This window comes from Melanerpes formicivorus, unplaced genomic scaffold (genome assembly GCF_026170545.1).
Source record: "Melanerpes formicivorus ecotype bairdi unplaced genomic scaffold, bMelFor1.0.p_v2 SCAF_18, whole genome shotgun sequence".
Taxonomy (NCBI): Eukaryota; Metazoa; Chordata; class Aves; order Piciformes; family Picidae; genus Melanerpes; species Melanerpes formicivorus.
Window position 1 is genome coordinate 11,418,491 of NW_027142370.1, and position 14,222 is coordinate 11,432,712.

The 14,222-nt window shown below is 42.0% G+C and overlaps 1 protein-coding gene across 2 annotated transcripts in view; it reads left to right on the plus strand.

The window, feature by feature from the left end:
- GRK4 (G protein-coupled receptor kinase 4) overlaps positions 1 to 14,222 on the plus strand; it is a 40,155-nt gene that overhangs the window by 970 nt on the left and 24,963 nt on the right. For both annotated transcript variants that reach the window (XM_068149631.1, XM_068149632.1), the window contains exons 2-3: positions 11,525 to 11,611; positions 12,271 to 12,383. In XM_068149631.1, the coding sequence (XP_068005732.1) occupies positions 11,525 to 11,611; positions 12,271 to 12,383 (200 nt within the window). The remainder of the gene's footprint in view (positions 1 to 11,524; positions 11,612 to 12,270; positions 12,384 to 14,222) is intronic.

A 14,222-nucleotide genomic window follows, 5' to 3' on the forward strand; every position in this document is an offset into this window, starting at 1 on the left:
AATATAGGTTAGCACGTGGTTGCTGTTTAAAAACCGTCCTGAAATAAGATTATCCTCTTGCTTTTTCATGCATACAACTGTCCATTAAATGGCCACTTGAAAGCCTCCCCCGGATCACCACTCAGGGCAGAGTATGTTGTTCAGCTATGAAATGTGCCTATTCTTTTTGGATTGGATCCTGCTTTTCTTAATTGTGTTGAGAAGTCCCATTACTTGAGCTGGAGCTGTTTAAAGTGAGTAAGAACAACAGAATCTGCCGATGAATGTTTTGCAAGTTCCTCCAACTCTTAAATGGGTTTGGCACTTGCGCCATTTGTGTATCCAGTTAAATTTGCCTTAAGCAGCAAGGGAGGAAAATCAGCTTTTTGACTTTGAAGTGGGGTTTAAAAAACAAAACAGAAGAGTGATCACAATTTTGGGCTGTTTCCCAACCTTAGCTGAAAAGACCACCTCAGACTGGAGGACATGTTTTGGCTGGTTTCACCGACGGTAACATGTCTGTGGTGGTGCTGCCTGAGTTTGGAGTTTGCATTGAAGTGATCTGAGAAATTAAGGGAAAGTGGAATCTGGCTCTAAGCTTTACTGTGCCCAAACCCACACCACAAAGAGTGGAGTGGTAATCTGGAAAGGCTTTTAAGTGGCTGCTTAATGTCAGGTTGCCTCTTTAGTTAAGGTTTCACTATGTTTAAAATAAATTACAGTGGTAGAACTGACCAAACAAGATATTTTAATGAACTAAATGAAAGTCGAACAGCAGCTGATGTGAAGATCGGTTCTACCTTATGTGGAGCTTACAAAAGTAATGGTAATACACTGTTACCTTTTTTACCTTCAGCTGGCCAGGGCCAGTGTAAGCATGCACAAAAATGTGATTCCTGGCTTTGAAACTCTGGAAGTCCACAGGTGAATTAGTAGAAGCTACCTTACTTTTCCAGGTCTGAGTGCATGGGGTAGTTTTTACATTTTTCAAAATGCTCCTTGAAATGAAAGTGTTTTCTGTCTGTTGCATGCTTTGGCTGGTCTAGGAACATCTGTTCTACTCTTGTCAGGATCATTCCATAAAATCCTTGTCCCATCTCTATCCTTATGTGCTCAGTAGACTCCAAGGGAATGGCATTTGCAAAGTTAGTATTTGAGGTAGGTGTTTTACTGAGATACATTCTTTGCTGAAAGGGCCTCACAACTGGGACAGAAGAGCAGACTTTCAACTGACCTTTTCCTTCCCACATTCCAGTTATCTTATTGTATAGTGTGTATGGAGAGGTGGGATGGCATGGAGAAGTACAGAATTACTGTTTCTCATAGAAGAAGGTGAAGTCCTAAGCTAGTATCACACTTATTTTCATGTATAGGCTTGAATCACATCAGTAATCCTTTTTCCAGTTTCTCAGTGTGTTGCAGATTAGGTAAGAGAAGGTGTTGACCTGTAGAACGATCTCAGTTGTAAAAGCAAAAGAAATAAGATGTAAGCCACTGTGTCATGCTGAAAGAAATCAATATGGGCTTAATTATGGATTTCATGGATTAGTCTCAGTCTAACTCCAGATTCCTTCATGATGGAGATGAGAGCAGGAAAAGATTGCTCTTGAAAGCATCTTGCAAAGTTTTGTAACCCTAAAGATATATTACCTTCATTTTGCAAACACAGAAACTGAATTAAAGATGGGGTATAGCAGGAGCTTAGAAATGCTTGGTAAATAACACCAAGTGTACAGAAATCATGCCTGAGCATGTAAACCTCGGTCAGAATGAGGCTCCCAGATCTGTACTCATCGTTTTGCTCCAATTTTAGGTACTGTGTTACTTGTGGACTTGAATATTGTTCGGATGTGAACGTCATTTGTGGTTTACTGGTGTAGGCGTGCACAATTAGCACACCTTGGACAGCTAGGTTCATGTCTTCTGTTTTAATCTGAGTTGATCTCAAAGTCAGGTTTTTTGCAAGCCTGGAAAAGAAGGCTTCAGAGAGACCTTAGAGCAGCCTCCTAATATATGAAGAGTGCTACAGGAGAGCTGGAGAGGGGTTTTGTATAAAGGCATGGAGTGACAGGGTTGAGGGCTAATGGCTTCAAACAGGAAGAAGCTGGATTGAGGTGAGACATGAAGAATAAATTCTTCCCCATGATAGAGGTGAGGCACTGGGACAGGTTGCCCAGAGAAGGTGTGGAGGCTCCAAGCCTCTGGCAGTGTTCAAAGACAGGTTGGATGGGGCCTTGAGCATGCTGGTCTAGTAGGAGGTGTCCCTGTCCATGGCAGGGGGGTTGCAGCTAGGATGGTCTTTGAGGTCCCTTCCAACTTGAACGATTCTAGGATTCATTGATATGTAGAAAGTAAATTTGATCTGTGCAATTAGAGAACCAGGAACTAACCAGTGAGACTGGAAAAATGCATCTTTTACTGCTGCTTTCTTCTACCAAGTAAAAACAAAGAGGTACTTCTGTCTATTTCTAGACCTTTTACCTTCTCACCAACAGTCTTGCTGTTAATTTATTTCATTAGAGGTGTGAATCTTCTAATTTGATTTGCATGATGATCACACTGGTTTGTAATGTTTATGTCTCTCATTTTTCAAGCCAGATAAAGCTTTGGCTTCCGCCCAGCCTCCAAACTTCAAATTCTGCTATATGATGTTATTGAAAGGATTTTCCAAACCTTTTCATCAACCAGATAGTTTTAGTAGCAGCCTGCCCCTTCCAATAAGGACTTGTAATATCTCTGCAGCTACTACAATACCCCTTTATGTGAAGAAGGAAAACTGTGAGGATTCCTTATCTTGATGTGACTGTAAATAATCAAATGCCAGTGCTTTGCACACCTGGGTGTTGATGATGGCTCACAATATATGACTCTAGTATGCACCTGCTAGTAGAAAATACTGTGGTGACAAAAAAGGTACTTGATGGATGAAAGATGGAGTCAGAAGCTATATTGGGAGGTTTGTTTTTTGTTCCTTGTTTGCTTCTCCAGCTGACCTGCTCGTGCTGAGAACTAACCTGTCTATGGAGGGATTTGCCTCCGGGTGAAAACCGTAGTGCAAAGCGTTCTGGGATTCCCCATCCCAGTTTCCTGGGATAAGTGACCTTCTGTGCCAATGCAGCTCTTTCCTCTTGTGCATACATTACTTTTTGAGGGAAACCTGCATGTGAGAAAGAGAAACGGAAAACTTCCTCTTAAGGTGAACCTGATGGTGGAGCGAGCACCGGTGACTCAGGAGAAAAACAAGAGTATAAAGCAAAGTTGATCTTATGAGCACTGAAGTGCAGCAAATGAGATAGAAAGCCAGGTGAATTAAATGATATTGATTTGTGAACTGGGGGTGGGGGGGTAAACAGTGCCAAGGCTTGCAACATCAGGATCTCCTCACTCAGGGTTTCACTGGCAGGGGGTTTTATGTCTGAAAGAATAATGTGCAGCAACAGGACTTCTGGTTTTGTATGAAAGCAGAGGAATTAACACATTGATTTTTTTTTTTCCCCAGCAGAAATGTCTTAGAAATTAGTTTCTCTTGAGGGACAGTGAAGAATACATCCCATAAATGAGGGAAGATCATAAATATAAACTGAAAAAACCCGGGAAGTTCCCAAGAAATGTATTTCTGCTTTATATTTGCTTTTCTCTTTATTTACATTTGCATCCTCTGTTTTTCATAGTTACTTCAATCACTCTTAATAAGTCCTTTGAGTATATGTAAGATCCAAATTCATTTCAGCATCCCACACATAGTCTGTGATGTTTAGAAGGAGAGAAATTAATCACTGTATGTTTTAAACTGCTTAGGAGCGTTCCTTTTTTTTCATTGCCTGAAGTAATAGTCTCCAAAAACATGTCCAAAGGGTAGCTCTGTCGTTCCTTTGAAGTCAGTGGCAGTTTACTCCATTTGAGGATCTATGCCAAGAGTCTGTTTTAAACATACCTGGTGTATTTGCATGCACTTGAAAATTCATTTCTACTGCTCTGGCAGGATCAGCTTGTGAATGAAAGTTGGGTCTGCAGTTAGGCCTTGTAATATCCTCTGTGCCGTGATTTATTTGAGCTAAAACAAGATCATGCCTCAAGCAAGTTTTCCCCCAAGCTGTTGGCTGTATTGGCTCTGGCCTGTGGTTGCTGAGTTGGTGAAGATAGTTACCAGCTGGATCCATGAACCAATCTAGGGTGTGTGGGTGGTTGTGTTTGGGTTTTTTTTTCTATGCTCTTGGGTGTTTTGGGGTTGGGGTTTTCTTCCTCAAATTAGTTTTCAGAGGGATCAGCAGGCTTCTACAGATCTGATAATTATTGGGTGCAGCCCAAGGATTGAGTTGGCAGGAACCTTTCAGTAACAGAATATGATCCCAGTTTGGCTTGAGCAAATCCTGAAATCTCCTTGTTTCAGAATTGAAATTGTTTCAGTGTTTAGCACTCTTCACAAAAAATAAGCAGTCCACTGAGATTGTGGGTTTTATCTGTTTTAAGTTTAAAACCAAGTGAAACAATTCAGCAAGCAAAAAGCATCCTCCCTTTGCCTGCAGCAGAAGCTAAGTATTTAGTATCGTAGTATCATTCAGGGTTGGAAGGGACCACAAGGATCATCTAGTTCCAACCCCCCTGCCATGGGCAGGGACACCCCACACTAGATCAGGCTGGCCAGAGCCTCATCCAGCCTAGTCTTAAACACATGATGTATGGGTGGGTTATGAGAGATAGGCAGATGGCCTGTACTGTGTGCATTCATCGCTAGGGCGAGAACACTGAGGAGACTACCCAGATCACCACAGTTTAGCTACTGAACTGAACATGAGTCTTTAATTCTTTAAGGAGCATGGGCAAGAACCCAGGCATGCTTGTACCAAAGAGCCCATTCACCATCAGCAAGGAGGAGGTTTAACGTGAGATTTTGCAAGTGCTGTTATTTTCGTCCCTTCTTCCCTTATTTGCCTCCTGTGTCCTATTGCACTCCCTTCTTGCATTGTGCTTTAAATCGCTGTAAACTCATTGTGGCAGGAAACATGTCTTCCTGTGTTTGTACAGAATTATGCACAATGTCTGCCTTTTTGTCCTTTATTTAATGAACTCGAAGAAGGAGGCATGTGGGCACGTTGGAATCTAAATAATTACATTTACTAAATAAACACAACGTGAGAGCTGTAGTTATTGATACGCACTGCTGCTTTGGTTACTACAGACGTGGCAATTAGCACTAGAGGTTGCACAATCTAAAGGAATTTGTCTCATTTTCTATCTGTTGCAGTCTTGAGGTACCCCCATAATAAAAAAAGTCCTTGCTTGTCAAGGAGCCATCTGTAAAACTGGTGTTTTCTTACTGTTTGGTTTTGTTGGTGGTTTTTTTTCCCCCCTTTAGTAAGCCCTGTTAGTAGAGACATATCAAAATGAAATGTGTAGAGAGATGTTTGGCTGTAAGATCAGATGGATAAATTCTGGTCCAGATTAGTTATATTTACTTGAGTTGACCCAAGACTTCCCTAGCTAACCTCTGAAGAAGCGCAGAAGCTGTTCAGTTTGTGTGCAGGAGCATTCCTGACCATGCACATGATTACTGGAATTGGATATAGAGCTGATGTGAAGAACCAGTTGTTCAAGTGGTTATAGCTGTGGGAACAATAAATGATTGTGCATATAAACAAGCAGCACAAATGTTCATATGGATACCTGGGCTTTTAACTGCTTACGGTGACTGCTCCACAGTCAGATGAACAAGAGGACTTGAGTGTTAAGTCCAGCTCCAGGCACTTGAATCCATGAGTGTGAGCACTATGATTTTAAAAATGCCACAGCACTCTAAATCTGTAGTTTAAGCTTATTCTTTATTTCATAGAATCCTAGAATGGTTTGGGTTGGAAGGGACATTAAAGATCATCTAGTGCCGACCACCCTGCTATGGGCAAAGATACCTCCTGCTAGATCAGCTTGCTCAAGACTCCATCCAACCTGGCTTTGTAAACTGTCAGGCTTGGAGCCTTCACAACTTCTCTGGGCAACCTGTCCCAGTGCCTTACCACCCTCACGGGGAAGAATTTTCCCCCTATGTCTGATCTATATTGAGCTTCTTCCTGTTTGAAGTCATTACCCCTCACCCTGTCACTTCATGTTTCTGTGAAAACTCCCTCTCCAGCTCTCCTGGAAGGCTGCTCTAAGCTCTCCCTGAAGCATTCTCTTCTCCAGTGTGAACAGCCCCAACTCTCTCAGCCTGTCTTCACAACAGAGGTGCTCCAGCCCTTCGATCATCTTTATGGCCTCCTTTGGACCTTCTCTAACAATTCTATATCCTTCTTGTGTTGGGGGGCTCCAGAGAAGGACACAATACTCCAGGTGGGGTATTTCTTGAAGCACTTGTGTTCAGATGTGCCTTGGTCTGTCTGATGTTGAAAGTGAAGTTCCTACTTTGAGCTGAAACCTGATTTTACAGGCGGGTGGGATTGGTAAACTTGTTGAGAGCCGTGCTTCTGGAAAACCCCTAGAACTGGAAGCACAGCAGCCTTCCTCAAGTGATGGTACCCATGAACTTGCCCCCAAGCCCAAAGTTAGTTGTTCTGTGTTACCATTCTGATCTGAGGAGTTGAGGTGTTAATTCTGCAATAGTCTGTGGATCTTTCATGGTAAGGGCACACCATCAAAATGTCTTTCTTAGTGGGCAGTGTTTACAGAGTCTGTGTAGCATAAGGCCATAGTTAAAAAGGAATGTTTTGGTTTTTCTGTGAAAGGCTTTAATGCTTATCTGGGTGGTTTGAAGGAAAGGGTGTCTGTCAGTAGGAGATTTGAATTCATCTGAGTCTAAAATCTGTTAGAGAATTTGTCTGCAAGTTTCTCAGCTGTGGGAACGATGTAAGACAGTACATGTACTCGAGCTGTGGAGGCTCCAGCTCTGGAGGTGTTCAAAGCCAGGCTGAATGGGGCCTTGAGCAACCTGGGCTAGTAGGAGGTGTCCCTGCCCATGGCAGGGAGTTGGAAGTAGATGATCTTTAAGCTCCCTTCTAAGTGAAACCATTCTAGGGTTCTGTGATGATTGTCATGCATCTCAGTGCAGGTGATGTAGAGCTGCTGCATCAGTTCTTTTGCATTTTCCATTGAGACAACGGAATGGTTTTTACAGTTAATGGCATGCTCTAGGCTGTCTTCTCACTGCAGTTTTGTGCTTTCAGAGCTTATCTGGGTGTGGTCTAGCATGAATTTCTCAGCTGGTATCTGACAATCTGGTTTGTGGGATCGGTTTTGCAAGAATGATGTTGTAGCAATCGTGCAGCTCTGGTGCTTCTCAACCACAGAGACACGGTACTTGCCTTATACAGGCAGGAGAGCTGCAGCACAAAGGTCCCTGAAAACTCAATGGCTGAATCTCATTGAGATTGGGTGTTCAGCCACAGAATCTTACCACATATAGTCTGTGTACATTTATTATCCAAACATAGTGTGATGCTTCTCACTACTTTCATTGCACAGAGCAGAATCCAAGTTTTCTGTGTCATGGAAGACTGACTAATAATGTTCAGTAAACATTGTGCTCAGTAAAATGAGCATCCTGCCACGAATCCTGGCTGGAAGGAAGACCACTTTGGCTGTGGGAAGTCTGCCTGATGACTTGAAGAATATTTCTATTTCTCTAAATCTGTTTCTATATGAGATTGCTTTGTTTTGCTGCAGCGGTTTCTTTCCTTTTTTTTTTCCCCCCAGCTAGTTGTGTTTATACTAAGTCAACTACTTTGTCTCCCTTAAGTTTTTCAAAGTTTTTTTTTCTGAAGTTCTATGATTCTAAGTTTAAAAATGAAACCATCTAAACAACTTTCTCATACTGTATCCTAATCACAAAAACATTCAGGCTGGAAAAGATCCTCAAGATCGCCGAGTCCAACCCGGAACTCTACAAGGTTCACCCCTAAACCATATCCCCAAGCACCACATCCAAACCATCCTTAAACACACCCAGGGTTGGCAACTCAACCACCTCCCTGAGCAGCACATTCCAGTGCTTGACCACTCTTCTCCATGACATTTTTTTTCCTAATGTCCAGTATAGACCTACCCAATCACAGCTTGAGGCCATTCCCTCTTGTTCTTTCACTAACTACCTGTAAGAAGAGACCTAACTGTGATGACCTAACTGAATTTGCCTTATTAAAAAGCAAAACCATACAAAGAGGTATATGCTGAAATTCTGACTCCTAAGAAGTAACTTGAAGAGGAGAAGGCAAGATTCTCATGCACCTGAAAATGTAATTGCAGTGTTTGCAGGCTGTAATGGTGTATTGCTGCATCCACCCCTCTCTTTGTAAAGGATGAGTTGCTTCAAGTTGGACATTGTTCTAGCCAGCAATTACATCTGAGAGAGGCAAAAGTAGTAATTCATCTGAACCACAGAGGTCAACCATAAAGCAAATTAACCTAATGGCTGTGTTGCTGTCGTGTTGGAAAGTAAGCTAGTGGTCTTTCTGGAAGAATTTTATCTGAAGTCTTTTCGAAGGAGCTCCAAAATAGAAGCTCTGAAATCAATATTAAGACACTTACAAACCACAACTATTATGATTTGATTTGGTGCTTCTTTTAAACTGCCTCAGAAATGGAAAAGGACTTTGCAATTAAGTAATAATATGACAGATTGGCCTCCACCCAGAACTTTTCCCAGAAATGGCTCATTTACCTGTAAATGATGTAGGTCTTGCATTCTCTTTATGTTCTTGGGACATACAGACTTTTTCTGTGCATTTGCTGTAAATATAAGAACAGTCAGTTCAGAGAATAGGGAGAGCATGTCGAGTTTGTTGTTGCTCCTGAGCGCTTGGTTCCTGTGTGCCATTAATAAATGATATGTAGTCTTTATTGACTTACAGGATGGTGACTTCAGCTGCATTTGAGCACACAGTCTCTTCTTGTAAATTGAAGTTCATAATGGTCACATCATAAATAACTGGGAAAATATTTGGGTCAAGATACAGCAGACTTTCTTGTGTTAGACTTCAAGTATTGTGCACCAATGGTCTTCTTTTTTGGTTTGGGGTTTGTTTCTTTTCTTTGACTTCAGGAGCTGCTATATTCAGTGTGTATCAATCCAGTTTTAGTTTTCCAAAAAGCATTGTGGTGTGAAGTCAGAAAATAGCACCACAGGCAGCATGTTGAGGGAAGGATTGTCCCCTTCTGCTCCCCTCAGACCCCACCTGGAGTCCTGTGTCCAGCTCTGGAGCCCCCGACACAAGAAGGGCATGGAATTGTTAAAATTGGGTACAGAGGAGGCCACAAAGGTGACCTGAGGCCTGGAGCACTGCTGCTATGAACGCAGGCTGAAAGAGGTCAGGTTGTTCAGCCTTGAGAAGAGAAGGCTGCAGGGAGACCCTAGAACAGCCTTCCAGGATTTCAAGGAGGCCTCTGAGAGAGCTGGAGAGGGACTTTTCACAAAGGCATGGAGTGACAGGACAAGGGGTGATGGCTTCAAACTGGAAGAAGCTGGATTGAGATGAAGGAAGAAGTTGTTCCACATGAGAAAGTTGCCCAGAGAAGTTGTGGAGGCCTCAAGCCTGGCAGTGTTCAGAGGCATTTTGGATGAGGCCTTGAGCAAGCTGGTGTGGTGGGAGGTATCCTTGCCCATGGCAGAGGGTTGGAGCTAGATGATCTTGAAGGTCCCTTCTAACCCAAGCCATTCTAGAATTCCCTGAATTTAGGTTGATTTCTCATTCTTGGTCAATACTGTACTGTGTCAAGCACAAATGAGTCTTTCTGAGCATCTTCTAACAGAAGGACTTTAACTTCTGTGGACATTGCAGCTTATTGTATTTTTCATTAGCATGGCTAAAAATGGAGTTTACACTGTTGTCCATTGTTTTTCATGATCCCATAATAGTCTGCAGGGGGTCAGTAGATGTAGCACAGGCTGTCTGTGTAGTCCTTCATCTTGCTTGTGTTTGGTGCTGTTAGAAAGCCTTATTGCTCTATCTGGCTTGATTTTTTTATCAAGCATATATTCAACTTCTTTGAAACATGAGAAATATTTTGTTAATCTAGTTGGTGTTTTTTTTCACTGGTGCTGGTAATTACCTGATTAGGTGGCTTCATGATTAGTTCTGGTCCTGCTTGGAAGTATCAGGGGGGAGTAACTTCAATGTATTCTAAAATATTTTGGAAGGCAAATGACTCACAAAGCAGCCTTAGGGAGTAAAGTGCAGAAGAAGGTTCTTTAGAGAGTAGGTATCAGCTCAGAGAAACTCTGCAAGCCAGCCCTGCAAGGTTTTGTATTCCTTGCTCACAGTGATCCTAGAGTGGAGAATGTTTTGTTACAGCAGCTCAGTGAAATGTCACTGCTCCTCTTAGCAAAGATCTTGTAAATTTGATCTGAGCTAAGCTGCACTAAGCTGGAACTGAACTGGCTGCAGTGGTGGAACTGTTCATAAGCTGTATGGTTGAGTGAAGAGGGTTTTTTGGTAATATGTATTTTATTATTCTGAAGATGTTAGTTCTTTTCCCCCCAGTGATTTAACTCTGAAAAGTGTTGAGTGCTGTTTGCTGCTTGGTTTCTATTCGGGTTACATAGGGTAACTCCCTTCCTTTCTCTCCCATTGTGGTTAACAGCACTGACTGCTTTGGTACAGTTCTGAAGTTTCTCTGCAGTTCTGCTGTTCTGTCATGTGGAAACACATCTGGCTGTATCACTTAGCAAAATCTTCTTTTAAAACTATTTTGCAGCACAGAAATTGCTCTTCCGCTGGACTGTTTTGCAATTAAAAGCGTATCTCTCTCTTCATGTGTCTGTTTCTTTGCTTTTTCGAGCAGTAGGCAGAGCTTCTGCAATGGAATTGGCTTCTTCAGCTCAAAGCAATGCACTAACGTTACAGTTGAACACAAAAGGTGGAGCACAGATATATTTCCTGAGAAACAATGAGCAAAATACTGCAGTAGTTTCCAAAAATCAGCAGTTTGGTACAAGCAGTTTTTATACAGTGAGATCTGGAGCAATGAAAAGATCTGAATTCTGCAACAGCTAAGTTCTTCCTGATACCCACCTACAGTCTAGAATCAATGGTGTGTATTTGAGCAGTACCCACTCATTTACTAGTGAGGTCTACTCTTGCTACTGCCCTTAGAAATGAGAGCATTTATGCACACCTTGATTGTCCAAAAGGTGTTTGAGAGCTCTTTTCTATCTTGTTACTTAACTTTTACCATCTTCTCTTCTGCACCATCGCTGAGAGAGAAGTGTCTATTTATTTTTTCTTATTTCTGCCTTTGATGCCTCAGTTTTGTTTGAAATGTTGAGAATGCCTCGATGTTTGCTTTGTCTCTGCAGAGGTACTCTGTGTGCACAGCCAAAAGGCAAAATATTTGTCTTGCAAAAGGTTTTCTGCACTTTAAAAAGTGTTTCATATAAAAATTCTTCTGTGTCAACTTTGTTACTGCTTTGGGTATCCTTCTAGATGGATTTCTTCCTAGACATGAAAACCAATCACACAGATCTGTGCAGAAGTGGCCAGTTTTATGCTGTTAATGTTTCTTGGTTGGTTTTTTTTTTGCTGTAGCATTGTGTTTTACATTACTCATGTTTTTCTCCTAGGCAAACGGAGTGGGCGTAGTAAAAAATGGAGAGAGATGCTGAAGTTGCCCCCTGTGAGTCACTGCGAAGGGATTAGAAGCTCCATCGGTAGGTGTCCTGCAGAACAGTCTGTGATGTCCCTGAGAGGGAAGGGAAAGAGTTTGGTGGTGTTAACAGAAAGGATTCTGCCTTGCTTCTGAATGCTAACTAGGAGAAAAAGCTAAACTTGTACTGTGGTGGAGAATTTAGGAGAAGATAGACTTATGAAAAGATAAAAGCTGTGTCCCAGCTCCTTGTTTGGTAAAGGAAACAGCTCCTAAAGGATAAGTGAATAAGAAAAAGGAAGCTTCTTGTAGTTTCAACAATGTGGTAATGCAGTTCCCTTTTTTTTTTTTCCCCCCCTTAAAGTCCTGTAATATTTTTATAACCTTTTCTGTTATTATCTTGTATTCCTTCTTTCCAAACAATCTTGTTTGTGTTGGGATTGCTCTTTCACAGTGTTGCTGCTTTCCACCTCCCAACTGAAATGAAAGTTAACCATATGGTTCAGAGGGGTTTTAATCAATGGGGTAGTCTAGAGGAGGCAAGTGTGGCTGGAAGTGAGTGTTTCACTGGTCTTTGGGATCACTGCATGGTTTTGATGCCTTTGCTGAATATGTTAATGTAAAGTCTTTGTGTTTTAGTGATTTTTGGTTTGGCCTATTTTCATGGAGTGCAAGGACCATGATGTGACAGATAAAAATATGTACTTATTATTTCTTTCTCAGAAAGAGACTATAACCAGCTTTGTGACAAACAGCCCATAGGAAGACTTCTCTTCAGGCAGTTCTGTGATTCCAGACCAGATTTGAAAAGATGCATTGAGTTTCTGGATGCAGTGGTAAGCAGTGAGAATCTGGAGATGGGAGATTGATAGGCAATGGATTACCCATTGTTTGTTTCCTGAAGTTTGATCAATTTATTTTTTTCTGCTGGCTTTGGCTGGGACAGAGTTAATTTTCTTCCCTGTAGTTCATGCTGTGCTATGTTTTGGATTTTTGACCAAAACAGTGTTGATAACAAAGATGTTTTAGTTGTTGCTGAACAGTGATTACACAGCATCAAGGCCCCTTCTGTGTTTCTCACGCTGCTCTGCCAGGGGGTAGTCTGGTGGTGCACAAGAAGCTGGGAGGGGGCACAGCCAGGACAACTGACCCCAGCTGAGCAAAGGGGTGGCCACATCAGGCCCTGCTCAACAACAAAAGAAGAGGGTCTGGTGTTTGTCTTGCCAAGTAGCTGCTAGGCTTTGCTGGAGATGGCTGAGCACCTGCCTGCCAGTGGGAAGAAGCAAATGACATTCTGATTTTGCTTTGCTTGTGTGTGCAGCTTTGTTTGAACTATTAAACTGTCTCTCTCTCAGCCCACAAGTTTTCTCACTTCTACCCTCATGGTTATTATTGGGAAGGGAGTGAGGGGGCAAGTGTGAGGATTAGCTGACTACTGTGGTTAACAACAATCTAATAGACTACTCCTTTTCTCTTAAACACGTGTTTACTGGTGCTGCTTGCACAGGGCCATTTGGTCTCTATCAACTCTGAAGCTGTGACTTTTGATAAATACCAGAAAAAACTCTCTCTGTGTCACTTAAAGGAAGATGGTTAACATTTAGCATAAAATCCCTGCCATCTTGGTGTGGTCAGAGATACAAAAATGGGCATGGTGGGAGTAAGAGAAATACTCTTAGAAGGACATGCTGCTTGACTTCTTGAGCCTAAAAGAGTGTGCTAGAATGGATCTTACCATACTCAGACTTGAAAATGTTGTAAACATAGACTTGAAAATGTTACAACTTGCATGGAAGCCCTAGGCTAGACAGACTGTGCTAATTAAACAAAGATACAATGGAGCTGGAAATGTAGGGAACCATCTATGGAAGGAGGGAAGACAGATTTTAGAGACCAAGGGAAAAGGAAATTGGTTTGTATTGATGCATTTGCATCTTGCTATCCATCACTAAAGAATGAGGAGAGGATGAAAGTGTGCCCACAGCCATGATTTGTAAGATCTCCTCAGACAAAACCCTCATGGGCAGTGGGATTGTAATGAGTGGGCAGGCACAAGACAGACGTTAAGAGGAGAGACAAATAGCTCCGAGCTTTTTATTCTTTGTCTCTTACAGTAGAATATACTCTCAAATTGAGATGGCTGCCAAAAGAACAGTTTTCCTCATCCCACCCATTTTTGTTCTTAAATTCAGGGAACAAATGACCAGAGAAGGTAGAATTAGGGTACTGCTGCTGCTTGCATGTGTCCCAAAGTACAGTATTGGAATGTAAAATGGCTCTGAAAGGTTCAGAGTGTAAGGAAATACGTGGCATTATTACTGTGCCCTCCACTTCAGGATATCTTTCTTCCCCCCTGTGGGAGTATAAACGCAGCACTCCATCAGCTAAAAAGGAAATTTAGTGTCAAATAAGTAGAATTGCTTTATACTTGGCAATGAATTTTGTGTGCAGTCAGGCTTACTCCCTAGGTGCATTTCACCATACTTTTGTGACTCTTAGGAGCTGTTCTAGCATCAAATTCCAGAGACCAGTTTGACAGTTGGAGACACAGAGTGGATTGAATAGAAATCCAGAACAATGGAGCTAAATATCCCAAAGTGAATGTAAACAAGAGCCTTTAATGAGCATGGCATAATGGGGAAAGCACTGAGAACTGTGGATGTGCCCTCAATGAT